The 16,212-nt window shown below is 33.0% G+C and overlaps 1 protein-coding gene across 2 annotated transcripts; it reads left to right on the top strand.

Annotated features, from left to right (window-relative positions):
• The first annotated feature begins 242 nt into the window (after window positions 1-242).
• Window positions 243-15,784, top strand: LOC123686076 (leucine-rich repeat-containing protein 15-like). 2 transcript variants are annotated; one of them, XM_045626049.1, is made up of 2 exons: window positions 243-400; window positions 13,312-15,784. In XM_045626049.1, exon 2 carries the CDS (start codon window positions 13,318-13,320, stop codon window positions 15,448-15,450), a length of 2,133 nt encoding a protein of 710 aa, XP_045482005.1. In that variant the 5' UTR covers window positions 243-400; window positions 13,312-13,317; the 3' UTR covers window positions 15,451-15,784. The 2 variants fall into 2 exon arrangements, with proteins under 2 accessions (XP_045482005.1, XP_045482006.1); XM_045626050.1 differs by lacking the exon at window positions 243-400 and adding an exon at window positions 634-739.
• Window positions 15,785-16,212: the final 428 nt, after the last annotated feature.

The following is a 16,212-nucleotide window of genomic DNA, read 5'->3' as shown; positions in this document are numbered from 1 at the left end:
AATTTTGAATTCATAGATGCGACGAAAAACTGTATATATTCTATAATATTTTCATGGGAAGAGTTGGTGAACTGAGTCATAATACAGATAGTGCATTTATATATCAACATTATAACCGCAGTAAAATAAGAATTACGGGTATATAACATCGAAATAATGAACAAATGATCTCTTCATAACTTATTGTTGTTTGTCGATGGTTACTTAGTTGTCTTTCGAACTTTGGACATACGGTGAATTTGACAACACTGCACCTGTTATCTCAACGTCAGGTAAACCAGGTAGGAATATGGAAGTAGTGGGACAGTATACTTAGTTCGCTCTACTACCTTCACGCATATGTTTCAGTTTGAGAAGTAGTGGCACAAACATAAATATCGAGAGTTTTTTAAAATATCTGGTGAGTACCACTATCAAAAAAACTACTTAACTAGTGTCGATATAACCTAATTGAACAACTTAAATCAGTTCAGCTTAAGTGACATGAAAGATGCGCAAATTACTCAAGGCTACTGTATCTTTGGTAACAAAGAGACACCGTTGGTCGTCTACCAACATGCCAGTATCAAATTCTTAATTGACATCCAGATTTCGCTATTTAACGTCAAATACCAACAAACTTGACGTCATTCTGTTTTTTGTCGCTCGTGGTTTGTCATATTCCTATCCTAATCTGATTTATCTCTTGAATAAATAGGTAGTTTACTAAGTTATCTTCAATATTGCGCAAACAAAACAAGTGAGTAAATATTCGTGTATTTGTTAATACCGCTAGACAACTTTAAATGCTAATAGATTTCTGTCTGTATATTGGAGACTTCAATGCCGGTTTACACGAATAACAACATGAAAAACTCACAAGAAAAACATTTCCAATTGGCAATTGAACCAGCCATGGCCTAAATTGTTGCCCTGTTAAAAAAACTCAAACTGAAACGAAAAAAACGAAGTAAACTCGTTTAAATGTAGGATACAATAAATTCCAACCAAATGAATTGCTTAGCCATGCAGAAATTGAAATGGGAATAGGTAGAGATAATATTTTAGGACGCCAAATAAATTTTAACGACTGAATAGTTCCCTATGTTTTTCCAACATACAGGCGTTTATATATTTTTTGTGATATAGTTATATGCCCAATCGTATTGCATAGAAACTTATTCTACTTATGGTCCATCAATTTCATCTTACGCAATCACAAACACACGTTAGTTTTGTAATTGATTATTTGAATTGCTTATATTATAGTTTTGTGAGTCATGTTTCATAAATTTTTCCCCAAAATCAAATAATTTCTGCTATAACATTAAATCTGCCAATAAAATAAATTTCGTGGATATGTATATATGAGTTTGTTGATTTATTCCCAATCAATTTCAATCGTATCAGTGATTTTATTCATTTTCATTGGACGATAATCGAGCTAATCACTTCATAAATACTAATTTTGTTGAAAAACAACTTTTAACTCATTTGAATTCATTGATATGGCAACTGTGAGTAAGATATTCCAACTATGTCACCTGAAAATTAGCTGTCAACATCTTCGGCTGAAACTACTTAATGAATTATACTTTAAATAATCTTCTTCTGATTAGGGTACCTTATTTGTAGTATCATTTGTCTGCTATGTTTATAATTTGCGAAAATATCGGCAATTTTTAGTTTGGTGGTAATCTGTTAAAACTGCAGTATGAATGAGAAATTTTCAGGGGAATTTAGCGAGCATACTTGAAATAAACAAAATATTGGAAAAATGAGAATTAATATAATGCCGAGTTCTTTCATGGCTGAATTGAGACGATTCAAGGTAGAAGATTGTAATTCTACATTGGATTTCCCCGATATATTCCAAGAATGAAGTAAGAATAATATCTATACAGGGTGTTCTTAAATTGGAGATACAAACATGATTAAGTAGGAAATGACAGATGCCTCGGATCATTTTAAGAAAAAAGTCCTATAAACATGGGTCCCCAAACGCTTTGTTTCTAAAATACAAGATGTTAAAGTTAGTTTTTTATCATAGCACCTTCCCTTCACATGATATTTAATTTATATTTGGCATAGATATAGTTTTTTGGTGGAAAAATGGAAAAAAAAATTTGGTCCAGTACTACACTTTTTGGTTTCTTGTAGTTTTGTTTGATCTGGTACAGATTTCGAGAAGAAAATTTCAAACAATTCTCTAGTAATCCTCAGGAAAATCCAAATTATTGTAAAGATTCAGTTAGTGAGCTGTGATGAATAAATTAATTATGAGTGTTGGTGCTTATTTACTTAATCTGTAGCGAAGATTAATGAAGGCTGGATAAACATGTATAATCCCAGCAAACACTGGGAGGTAACTGTGAAGTACCATGGAAGTAACTTTGCAACTAAAAGCTCGCATGCGATGTATTAAAAACATTGCCTCCCGCTCGCATTTGCAGCGAAATGTCCGCGACATCATGTACGCATTTCAAGTCGTTGTGTTGTTCAAATTAGGACATGAAAAAATATCCCCAAAAAAACATCCATTTGTTGTCACTTTTATGGAAGTTTTTGAGTCAATAAATGTCTTTTTAATAACCACATTGGGTCGTTTCATGCGAGGTCTCTTTGATATCTCTATATTCCATTCCCTTTTTCACCACACATAGAGAACATTATATCAATTTCAATAGGAAGTTCATTTATGATTTCATTAGGATATCAATATTAGACTTCTCAATTCTATTCTTTTTTTCACTACACATACTGACTTCCATATAAGATAAAATTTTGAACTTAATAAAACTTTTGGGACAGCGTGACGACTTGGTCGATGGTGGGGTTTAATCAGGCTTCAACCTACCTACTCCTGATTAACCTCGGGATAACTATAACGGGACATGCGCTAACTAGGTCTCAATCTGCCTACTCCTGGTTAGCGGGAAAATTAAATGGTTTTCTAACTAGGCCTCTATCTGCCTACTCCTAGTTAGACAGAACAGATATAATACAAGACACAAAATGCTACATGATGTAGGTTGCCATTTGACTGGGATTCCTCGGCTTATCTCCGTTTAAGATGCTTACTTCGAGGCTTAAGTAGATTGTTGCGCCCTCTGTTGGGGGAAGCGTTAACCTGGTTGGCAGCGCCACCATGACCGTAACGCAGGAATCTGTAATCCCCACAAAACATTACTTTTGTGATATTCATAAAAAAGTCCCTTTGGCACTATACAGTGTGTTTCCAAATTGTATGTATGACTTTGTACAAGATATTCTACCCATTGAATAAATGATATTTAATATAGGTCAAATGCCTTGTATTGTTCAAATTCGGACAAGGATTCCTATATAGAATATCATTTATTTAATGTGTAGAATATCTTGTACAAAGTCATACATACAATTTGGAAACACACTGTATAGTGCCAAAGGGACTATTTTATGAATATCACAAAAGTAATCCTGTAGAAATTTGTACATACAATTTGGAAATGGGAAATGAAGTAATGAAACATCCATATAATAAATAATTATTCAATCTAATATAAAAAAACAAACGTCACAAAAAAGTGAAATTATCTCTCATAAAATAATAAAATTAACAAACAGAGCCGGTCTTCATTTGACCACTTATAAAAAAATACTATATATATTTTAATTTATTGGTTTTTTGGTGATATAGCTATATCACCAGCCACATGGCAGACACCAACGCACAAATAAAACTGAAAAAACGGGAAGCCTATAGCTATTGTAGTTTTCGAAATATCGCTCGATCAGCCAGAAAACGGACCAAGTGAATACGTAATCTGTATTTTGTTGCAAAAATGCTTCTATTAGGATCACGTTCTGGTTTCACCGCCGACCTCTCGGATTGCTCTGAATCGTTTGTTTTTGTTTATTACATCCAGATGAAGGAGAATAAATAAATATTCGTCGGACTCTTTGAGGGCTGGATATTTCAGTGCCACAGATGGATAATTGAAAATAATAATGTGCAAAGTATTACTATTACATTCACCAGAATAAACAGCCACATTGGGAACATAAAGTGACCCACTCAAAAAGGATTTGAAATCTCATCCAATTCATGTTAACATTGTGTAGTTCTCAAAAAGACTTCGTTGCGAAGTCGCTCGATGGTAAACTTTTTAACTACTAATTTACCACTTTCTATGGGGATGGCATTGTGGTTATTTATTAATATCCTCAAATTATTATCACTGCATCTTCGAATTGTTGTTAACAAAGCAATGTCGCAAAATAAATATGTTTAGAACAAGTATGCGTAATCGCAATGAAGATATCTGTCAATGTGCAATTTGAGACTTCGCGAAACTGCCAAGTGATGTAACGTGTTTGCTGGGATCATCACAAAAAACAGAACTACAACACTGAAATCAGAAATTCAAATGTTATTCACTTGAATTAAGTTATCACAATATTTTTAGAATAACCTGTCAAATAACCTATTGGAATATATAAATTTCCTTAATTTTGGGAAATCAAATGTTAAATTTAAATAGGCCGCTAAAATGCAAATTTATAAGACGTCACTTGGAAGTATAAACAATCAAGTGTCATATACGAAAACATTTGTTTTCATTATTTATTAAACAATTCCTACCTACGTTAGTTATAGCAAATATTCCGTTGTAAAGATTACTTTAATTCATTATTACCATATAGCATTCTGTTTGCTAAGTTTCAATGAAAATATGGAAAATGCATAAGTATAAACTCTCAAAATCGTGAAAAATGTCTAAACACAAGGGAACTAAATTGGAAATGACATGTTTTTGAAGGTTTTTTTTCAATTTACCAATATAATTTTGATGGTATTAGGCCAATTGATTTTAGAATATTTGTACATGAAAAAGGAGTGTGCAAAATAGGTACCGCGCGAGATCACAATCGATCAAAAGCAACAACGTGTTAATGATTCTGAGCAGTGTTTGAAGCTGTTTGAGTGCAATAAATCTGCATTTTTGAGTCGATATTTTACAATTGATGACACATGACTCCATCATTTCACTCCGGAGTCCAATCAACAGTCAGCTGAGTGGACTGCACACGATGAACCGAATCCAAAGCGAGGAAAAACACAACAGTCAGCTGGCAAGGTTATTGCATCATTATTCTGGGATGCGCAAGGTATAATATTCATTTATTACCTCCAAAAGGGCCAGACCATCAACAGCGATTACTATATAGCGTTATTGGATCGTTTTAAGGATGAAATCGTAAAAAAACGGCCCCATTTGAAGAAAAAAAGGAGCTGTTTCATCAAGACAATGTGCCGTGTCACAAATCAATGAAAACAATGGCAAAATTGCATGAATTGGGTTTCCAATTGCTTCTGCATCCACCGTATTCGCCAGATCTGGCCCCCAGCGACTTTTTCCTGTTCTCAGATCTCAAAAGAATGCTTGCTGGAAAGAAATTTAGCGCCAATGAAGAAGTAATCGCCGAAACTGAGGCCTATTTTGAAGCGAATGACAAATCGTACTACAAAAATGGTATAGAAAAGTTGGAAGATCGCTATAATCGCTGTATCGTCCTCGAAGGCAACTATGTTGAATAATAAAATCGAATTTTGCCAAAACAATGTGTTTTACTATGGTAGAACGGGGACTTTTCAATTCAAATTTTGGCAGAGTTTTTATATGTTACCAAATGCCTCATGTTGCAATAGAGTATCAAATGTTTTCATTTTTAATTTATGTACACCTACATACGAGTCTCCAATCTAGAATTCCACCTAAACCGACAAACAGTCAAGTTGTGATTCAGTTGATGGATTTGGAACCTTCCTGTCCCTGAAGACTTATACCATTTAAATTCAATAATTAATCATGAAGGTTCAAGAATGTCAATTGACTGCCGTCCATTGGTGTCGCGGTTTTGTGTAATGTTGCGAGTAAGGTCACGTTCAGATTTAAATATACTTCCAACGTCTACACCAAAAACAGTACATGATCGAACGCTCGTCCTCAAAAGAATAATTTATTGGAAATTTTTTACTTCCTTCGCTATCTTCCCTATTGGTGATACGATATCAGAATGAATGATTTCATGTTCATTGTTCCTTCATGAAATGAACAATCTAATTCTTCATTATGAAAATTCGCCGGGTAGAATTTATCTGATAATTCTTGTACAGATAAATTAATGATTTCTTGAAATTGAACATTTCGCGATAATCTTTTTTATGATAATTTTCACGCAAAACCTCATTATTTCTACATCAACGGAATTGGTATTCAAATTTCGAAATTTAAATTCACAAGCTAAGGAAGTTGATGTGGTATAGAAGCAGATTTTTTATTGGAAATAAACTTGACTGTGTTCACTAAAAATTGAACCTTTTTTTGGGGCCACGAAAATAAATTGTTACAAATTATTACTCTCATTATTGTAGCTAATTCCAAGCAAATAACTCTTTAACAATTTCCGAGGAAAATCTGAACAGATCGATTTAATTATAAAATTTTACAAATTCCTAAACATGAACTGTGAAAACTACTCCAAAGATGTATTTTTGGAAAAAAATAATCCCTAAAAATCTATTATCTGGTAGTACAATATACAGAACGCAAAATAATGATCAAAGATGATTTAGGTATGTACCTAATGTTAACAAAAACAGATTTGAAGAATTGATAAAACTGATACGATCTAGATAATATGAATGAGTGAAGTGATCAAATATAGGTAGAGCTTATCACTTTCTCGAATGTCTACTTTCTATCTCCTGACTTCAGGTCAGTGCTTTACCCATTTGTTTTTCGATATTCTTATTGAATTTCATAAAGATTATTAGTATGGTATAAATATTGGGCATTATCATTTGTTTCGCCCTTTTCGAACCAGCCTGTAGAGTACTATCGATTCCGTCAAAATTTGTATCATTCTCCTTGCTCAAAATTACCAAAAGTTATCGACCGATCATGCACTTCTGACTCACCCTGTATATAAACTCGGGTAGCTATATATCAATTTTAAATTTTCCATCGTTGTTCAACAAACACTACATCATCCAAAAGTTAAGAGAAAGTTTTGGCAGGTCATTCATTTATTTTCCAAGGTGAAACAATTCACTGGATGAGTTCACCATGTGTTATTATTTCATAAAATAAATGAAACACTCCTCAAAATAATCATCACAATTACAATTATGAAGAACTGAGGAGATTATAAAATTCAAGTTACAGTACCTCAGTTTTTTTGATTTTTGGTAAAAAATTACTAGTATCTCAGTTTGCTTGTAAAAAGAACTTGTAATTAAAAAAAGTATATATAGGTTCACCGGCATGGCCTATTAGACGTTTATGGAAAACTAATAATAATTTTGAGCAGAAAATTTGCATATCAGGGTTTGAGACAATGATCTTTCTCCCTAAAATATTTTCAGATCTCTACAACTTCCGGTTGTACCAGAAACAGACTACTACTTCCTTATTTCAAATGGCACACCCAGTAAATCATTATATAGTTTTTATGACGACAATTTCGGCAATATGCCATATTTTGGGTAAAAACTCAACGGTTCATGAGTTAATGGGATTCTTATGAAAAAAATGGTGGCGATGAGGACACATATTTTTTTGAATATCTCGGCAAAAAAAGCATCTTTCGAACAAATGTCTTCTTTTTCAATTCTGCAAATACGTAGTATTATAAGACTGTTTACGGTTTGGATCAAAAATGTACAGGGTGTTCATAAGAAGATCATGAACTTGGACAATTCAAATTCATCAAAACTCAAGATTTTCAAATTAGAACCTATATTTTTTTATTATTTCAGTCGATTCTACGTCCATCACCTGAAATAATAAACAATATAGGTTTCAATTTGAAAATCTTGAGTTTTGATGAATTTGAATTGTCCAAGTTCTTGATCTTCTTATAAACACCCTGTACATTTTTGGTCCAGACCGCAAACAGTCTTATGATACTACGTATTTGCAGAATTGAAAAAGAAAAAAATTATTTCGAAAAATGCTTTTTCTGCCGAAATATTCAAGAAAATGTGAGTCCTCATCGCCACAATTTTTTTTAAGAATTACATTAACTCATGAACCGTTGAGTTTTTACCCAAGGTATGGCATATTGCCGGAATTGCCTTCAAAAAATCTATCTAATGATGCAATAATATACTGAGTGTGCCATTTGAAATAAGGATGTAGTAGTCTGTTTCCGATATAACCGGAAGTTGTAGAGATCTGAAAATATTTTAGGGAGAAAGATCATTGTCTCAAACCTCAATATGCAAATTTTCAGCTCAAAATGATGATTAGTTCTCCATAAACATCTAATAGGCCATCCCGGGAGAATCACCCTGTATATTAAATTTGAACATAAAGAATAATACTCTTGGATCTTTAGCCTATCTAAGTAAGAATGTAAGACCTTTTTCTTTATAATTGGGTGTTTTAAAAGTTGTCTGATCTTTACATAAAACACTGGATATACCGTATTTGTTGGTATATTCATAGGAAACTACTGAAACTAGTGGCCAGTGATGAGAATGCATCAATGCAATGACTTTTGAATACATCGAAAGACAGTCTGCATTTCTGAGAAGCAAGTTTCGAAGGTTGCAGTGAACAAAAAGTTAAATACCTCGTTTCAAGCCTTCCACACACGTCAATGACCTATGGAATTAGCTCTGCAGAATGAAGTTTGGCTTACCAGCATTCACCAGTGTGGAATTTGATTTTCAATTATCTGCAAGGAAGAAACCGTTCGATCTTTCGTCCCTTCTTCAGTTCAAATCGCCAAATTCAACGTACTTCCTTTAATTGGAATCATTTCTTCATTCGACGATAAGATTCTGAAATGCGAAAAAATAATAATACAAATTAATATAAAAAAATTTTCATTGAGCATCTAGTGGCCGGATTCGAACCCGGGGTCATTTCGAAATCCGAAGAAATATGAAACAAGAAAGACTACAGAAATATTGTTGAGTTTATCGTGCTTATTTATTGCGGAGTTTTCGAGAAATAATATTTTTAGTTGATATTCAATACGAGTAATTCTAGTTCCCTCTATTTTATAATATCAATTAACTGGCCAATCGTAAAGTCCCGGTCTACCATAGTAACACACATTTTTTTGGCAAAATTCGATTTTATTATTCAACATAGTTGCCTTCGAGGGCAATACAGCGATTATAACGATCTTCCAATTTTTCGATACCATTTTTGTAGTACGATTTGTCTTTCGCTTCAAAATAGGCCTAAGTTTCGGCGATTACTTCTTCATTGGAGCTAAATTTCTTTCCAGCGAGCATTCTTTTGAGGTCTGAGAACAGGAAAAAGTCGCTGGGGTCAGATCTGGCGAATACGGTAGGTGCGGAAGCAATTCGAAGCCCAATTCATGCAATTTTGCCATTAGTTTCATTGATTTGAGACACAGCGCAATGTTTTGATGAAACAGCACCTTTTTTTTCAAATGGGACCGTTTTTTAACGATTTCATCCTTTGAACAATCCAATAACGCAATATAATAATTTATGTTGATAGTCTGGCCCTTTTGGAGGTATTCAATGAATATTATTATACCTTGCGCATCCCAGGATACTGATGCCATAACCTTGCCAGCTGACTGTTGTGTTTTTCCTCGCTTTGGATTCAGTTCATCGTGTGCAGTCCACTCAACTGACTGTCGATTGGACTCCGGAGTGAAATGATGGAGCCATGTTTCATCCATTATCACATATCGATGCAAAATCTTAGGTTTACTGCACTTAAACAGCTTTACGGTCATTCAAAATTATTTTGTGAACTTTTTTTATTTTCTCGTCGGTGACAGCCTCTTTTGGGCGGACTTTTCAATTGACCTAATAATTAGATTCTCACCAGGTTTTTTTCGATATGAGTTCATGATATTTTGCCTTCAGAATACATTAACCGTGTTCTCGAACTAATGCTATCGAATTTTGTAACAAATTTCATCCTTCTTCAGTACTTGAATCAATTTGTATAAAATTAATTAGTTAAAAATACAATTCTGAATCGTAGTCGTTTTAAAATTTATTTTTTGACTTTTTATGTGTATATCTGTGTATATGAGGATTGGTTGATCCGATGACTATCGACTTTTAATCTTATTTGAATATTCAGATTGATCAAGATAAATGGATGAAGTAATTTGTCTTATCTGTACCTAACGCACATTTTTCGAATAGCAGAGAATGGAAACCTCAAAAGGAGACTCCATAGATTAAACCCTGTATTGATAATTTTGCCACTTAATCAGTCACTCACTAGTTCAATTACCTATTTCCTATTCCAGATTTAGGTACAAACTAGAAACCTTGAAATTTGGTACATTTGAAGTGTCATGTACGTAGATAAAGAAAAACTTATAAATTGATCCATTGTCACTTTGGAAGCGTATTTTTTTGCCTTCGAATAGCGAAAAATATCATTCGATAAACACCATTATTTCAAAAACAACGAAAATTTCACATCATAGTTTATTATGTATGTATAACATTATGTAGTAAAAAAATGATAAAAGTATCTAGTATCAAATAGTTTTGTAGAATTTTTTTTCTTGGGCAAACTTCATTTCAGTCTTTCTCAAGATATGAATCAAATTGGCTGCGAAAATTCCTAGTGGTCATTCAAGGCAAAAATATTTGAAGAATTCCAAAACCACTCAAGCCTGGGACTACTTCATATTGTTGTTTTCACAACAAGTACCTACTAAAGAAATTGTTAATTGACTTTTGGAGTCAAAAGGTATGACAGATTTTTTTGTCACAAATTGAATGACGAATTCAAAAATGAGTTTCAGCTCAGTGGCGTTCCATTTTTTCTTCAAAAAAGATCATAACTCGTATGATTAACATAAAATTCTCAATAGTATGTCAATATATGAGCAATTATTACCCCTAGTTAGATTTCTCACGCATACTATAGTTTAAAATTATACATTTGTACAGCTCTGAGACAAACTAACAAAAATATATGTTTCAAGTTTCAATTCTGATTTCATATAGATATTGGAAAGTTTTTTATAAGGGCCAATATCTTACTTTCGAAATTATTTAAGCTGATTATTGAAATTGTGTTCATGAAAGTGTAGACAACAAAATCTGAAACTTTTATTTGTTTGAACCATTCATCTCGTCATTGCCGTTATAAGTACCTATGTTATTGAGGCTTAGGAAACTGAAGAATTCTTTTATAATGAAGGAAATTCTTCCATCCAAGAACAACTGGATCACTTGCCAAATAAATGAAATCAATTGATATAGTTCATTTTTATGTATTGTTATTTTTGAAATTTATAATAACGTTCTGAAATGGGAAAGATTTCAAATATATTGTTATATATCTTAGAATATTGATCTCTTATTAGAGATCGTCAATTTTGGCCTTTAGTAATCTATATTATCGAATCATCCAATGGAATGCTAAGGTCTTCTTGTGTAGGGACGTTTAATTTTTTTGTCAAAAAATATTTTTTCGAAGGTAGGGTATCGAAAATTCGAACATAATTTTTCGATACAAAAATTTTCGGATAAATTCGAAATTCGGCTAATTGGGAATCATTCATTTAAACATCGTTAAACATAATTTTGTCACTAGGTTTTTCGTGAAGGAGCCATTCAGTAAGGCTGATTAGGTCAATTAATATTTGTAATATAAAATACAAATACTGACCACTTGTGTGGTCCCGGTCCGTCAATTTTCAAACATCAAACGAGTGCTTCCGAGCAGAAAGGCCATAAAGAATCGCCTTTAACGACCATCTGCTGTTTCGAAAACCAATTTCTTCACGTTCACCTATTGTTGCATGAAGCGACAAATAGGGAAATGTATCGTAACAGAACCATAAAGTTTATGGCATTCAGATCTCATTTCACGGAGCAATTGCTAAGGCTCAAACCCTTCAGAAGTATTTTAATGAGCATGCGCATTTGTAATCAGTCAAATTGCGCGAATTGTTTAAAAAACACTGCAAATTTTTCACCATGGATTATTTATCATTCCTTTTTTTAATAATCTACTTTATCTTCTCGACTTCTGAAGGATGAATCAAAAATATAAAGGTTATTAATTTTTTTTATTTTAGTTCCCTTGAAATTTTCTTTCTAACTCATGGATCGAGTTCAATCTCAGAAGATTAATACGATATGTCAACAGATACTTGTACCCAATTTCATGAAACCAGTAAATGGTTTTCCAATGAATGGTTTCATTTTGATATAACATATTAAACATTTTTGTTATGAATTTTAGCAATTACTAGACGTTATTGAAGCTTGTATCGTTCCGTTTTTAGTAATGGCGTAGTTTTTACTTGTCAAATGTCAAAAGATGACAGCTTCAAAAGTGACAGCTGTCTCGATAGAGGGCTATTCAAATTGAAACCTCTTATTGAAAAACCTTTTTCAAAGACTCATCATGTAAACATAGCCAGCTGTGCTCAAAACTTACATATGTTATAATATAACAGGAAAATTAGGTATTTCAAAAAAGTGATTACTGTACTATCCTAGATAGATATCGTAAGTGATTTGATCCGATGAAAGAAACAAGATAAATACTACACGTACTGAGATAAAGTGAGTCTTAGCCTGAATCAGTAGATTTGCCATGGATTATCAAGCGAAAAATTACTAATTAAGCATTAGTGTATCAATTTCAATACCACATTGTTTTTGTCGTCTGATATCAGTTGACATGTGCTGCGTGTGTATATTTTCATCCACTCATATGTTTATCTTGATTGTAGGAATAAATCTAGCTAGGTTCTTGATAACTATATGATCTACATTGACTCATCTCAATATTATAATTATTACTATTGTGGTAAAATAGGTTTTGATTTTCTTGCGTCTATGGAGCTATTTTTTGAAGATATTCAAAATTCTATTAAAGTACTGATGATACATGTAACAACTGATTTCATTCAAATATTTCTTATAATTACCGAGAAACTCAAAAATCAACAAAGGTAACTGATAAAAAATAACTTGCCAAGTTGAAATCACGCTCTAAGGAATCACTATGAATTTCAGTATATCTGTAAGGTATAGACTTCAATTGGATCGGTCAATATTTTATATATTCATTCACTTTTCTCAGTAAACTGAGTTACCATTCTCAGAATTGTCTTTCAGAAGATGAAAAATATTGCTCATATAAATACTTACAATTTGAATACACGAAAAAACTTCAGTTTGATATTTTTATCCATTATGAGAATCGCAAAACACATTTGAAATTGACAAAATGAAGTACTGTAAAAAAACTGAATGAGAGATAGAAGGATGGGCACTCAAATATTAACAGATTTTTATTTTTCTTCCAGAAAACGATGAAGATACTAGGTTTACTTAGTATACTCTTCATCCTTGAGGTCACAGGACGGGATTTGAGGGATGATGTGACAAAATCAATCTACCTACAAGGATGCAAGAGCCAGAATAACAAAAATATGGCTTTGGAGATTTCGAGCTGTTTGAAACCAATCGACATCAAGTCAGACTTCAACTGGACCAGCAATAGTTTTACAGGCATCCGTTTCAACAACGTCGTGATCGATAACCTTGAAGCAAATGCCTTCAACCTCTTCACAGACTTAGAACACCTTGAATTCATATCGACAGATATAAAAAATATGCACCCCCAAGCTTTCTACAGTGCTGAATTGAGTACGTTGTCCTTCTCGAACTGCAAATTCTGGTATTTGCCAAATATCCAGTGTTTGAATCTGGAGGAGTTGATTATTGCCAATTGCAGCTTGAAAAGGGTGCAGAAATTCGAAGAACTACCATCTTTGACGCTTTTACATCTGAATGGCAACAGAATAAGCGCTCTCAAGGAGAAGACCTTCGAATCTTTAGATTCATTGGAAGAACTTCACCTGAATAATAACGAACTGACAGGTCTTCTGCCAAAATTGTTCTATTCCAACCCTCAACTTTCTTTCTTAGACCTCAGTCACAACTTGTTGACTACATTTGCTCTTGAAGGAGCTATGAAGCTAGAATTTCTTTCGTTGAACAATAACCGTCTTGAAGTATTCGACGCTGCTTCAAGTAGAAATCTTCGATTTCTGAAGTCTTTGGATTTGAGCCACAACAGGTTAACTAAAATCAACCAAGAAACCTTCAAAAACATGCCTGATTTGGAAATGTTGAATTTAGGTTACAACGAATTGACAGTTTTAGATAACGACGTGTTCTCTTACAATAAAAATTTGGAGAAGTTGATTTTGGATGGTAATCACTTCAAGACCTTACCAATCTTCAAAGGACACACTGATATATTCCGTAGAATGTATAACTTCTCCTGCAAAAAATGTGGAATCGTATCTCTGTCTTCTTTAACATTTGGCAGTATGCCAGGTCTACTGAAAATTTCTTTGTCAGACAACAACTTGGAAATTCTCGACCCTAAAGCTTTCGCTTTGGTATCAGGTCTAGGAATTCTGGATTTATCCAACAACAGATTATCCAAGTTGGGAGGTAATGTGTTTTCAGATAATAAGGAATTGGTTGAGATCAATTTATCTGGAAATCCATTGAAAACATTGGATCCTAAAGATTTCATCGACTTGAAGAAATTGAAAAAACTGGATGTGTCGAATGCCCATCTGAAGTCCCTTTGGATCGACAATTATGAATATGTTCTGGAGAATTTGGAGCAGCTCATCATTTCCAACAATTCGATTGAATACATCAGTACAGATGACCTTAAAGTTATGCCCAACTTAAGATACATCGACTTGGAAAATAATCCTCTGCAATGTACTGTACATTTAGCAAATTTGATCAACTGGCTGACTACTCACGAAGTCTTATCAGTAGAGGGTGTAAACATCTTAAGAAGAAATGAGAAATTATTAGACGAAACACAATATTTCGAAGGTACCTACGATCACAAATCACAATGGGAAAAATTGGTGAAGAAATCCTGTGTACCCAGTGACGATGAGGAAAAAAATAAGAACACAGACTTCGTAATGAATCTGATCCTCCAAAACGCTAGGTTGATTAATTCTGTACCTAAAGTTGACCCGCCACAGCAAGCACCTAGTTACGATGATACGCCAGATGACGAAGATGATGAAGAAAATGACGATGATGATGATGATTACTCTGAAGATGGTGAAGAAACCGTGTTGGCGAGTAGAGATGACTTCAATTTGAACCAAATGACTAACATAATTTCTGTTACATCGGTGTTTGTTATAACAGCACTGGTAGTACTTTCGGCAGCCGTTTCAATTACTCTTGTTATACTCAAGCGACACAATACTTTGAATATCAACAACGCTAACCTTCCAAGAATTAAAATACCAAGATGGGAAACTATTCCATCTCAAAAGAAACATAGTGGTTCAGTTTATCGACCATTATCTGAGGAAATTTTAACTCCCCCAACACCAAAATTCAATCGTTATGAATTCAAATCCAACCCAACTGTCCACAGTTCGCAACAATAAAAAAAAGATAAATCAAAAAGTTTGAAAGAACTTTTTCGAAGGTACTAATTATCTTAGAGTTTAATGCCATATGGGTGATTCTTAGCTTGCAATGAGGAATATTGAAAGTTTTTCTAGATTGTTTTCTTAGATAAACTGCATTTGTGATTATGATATCGATGAGATAGAAAAAGCGTTGTTATCCTTACATTTTACTACTTACATAAAATACTTATTTAATTTTTTTTGTGTTAGTCACTTAGCTTTATTTTGTAAAATAAGTAACTTAATTTTACTTGTGGATTTATGTATGTATTCTCAAAATGATTAACTCCAAATAAACATAAAGTTACAAGACTTATTTCAATCATCAATAACACTCTAAGGTAGAATGAGATAAAAAAAACAATAAAAATTTTATACGATGCTTTATCATTTTTTATTCACATAATACATCAACCCAAATGAAAACTTTTATCAAAAACAAACGTGTGATCCCACCAATTCTTTTTTATTGTCAACTAAAATTATAGAAAATTATTAGTGGGATCCAGAGTTGTTACAAATTCGGTCTAAAATTTTCAAAATTTGATAACCTCAAAAACATGCTAGGAGCACCAATTAGAAAGATCTGAATTGGTATATTCAAATTCATGAATTATTAATATTTTCCAGTTAGAGGTGTCATTTTTGTATAGCAACTGAATATTTGACCAAATATCGTGCAAATAGCTGAACCTACAGTTTTTAAGAGATTTGTATTTTTTTATTGAACTTCTCAAT

The sequence above is a fragment of the Harmonia axyridis genome, chromosome X, assembly GCF_914767665.1.
Source record: "Harmonia axyridis chromosome X, icHarAxyr1.1, whole genome shotgun sequence".
Lineage (NCBI taxonomy): Eukaryota > Metazoa > Arthropoda > Insecta > Coleoptera > Coccinellidae > Harmonia > Harmonia axyridis.
This window is presented reverse-complemented; position numbering and strand designations above follow the sequence as displayed.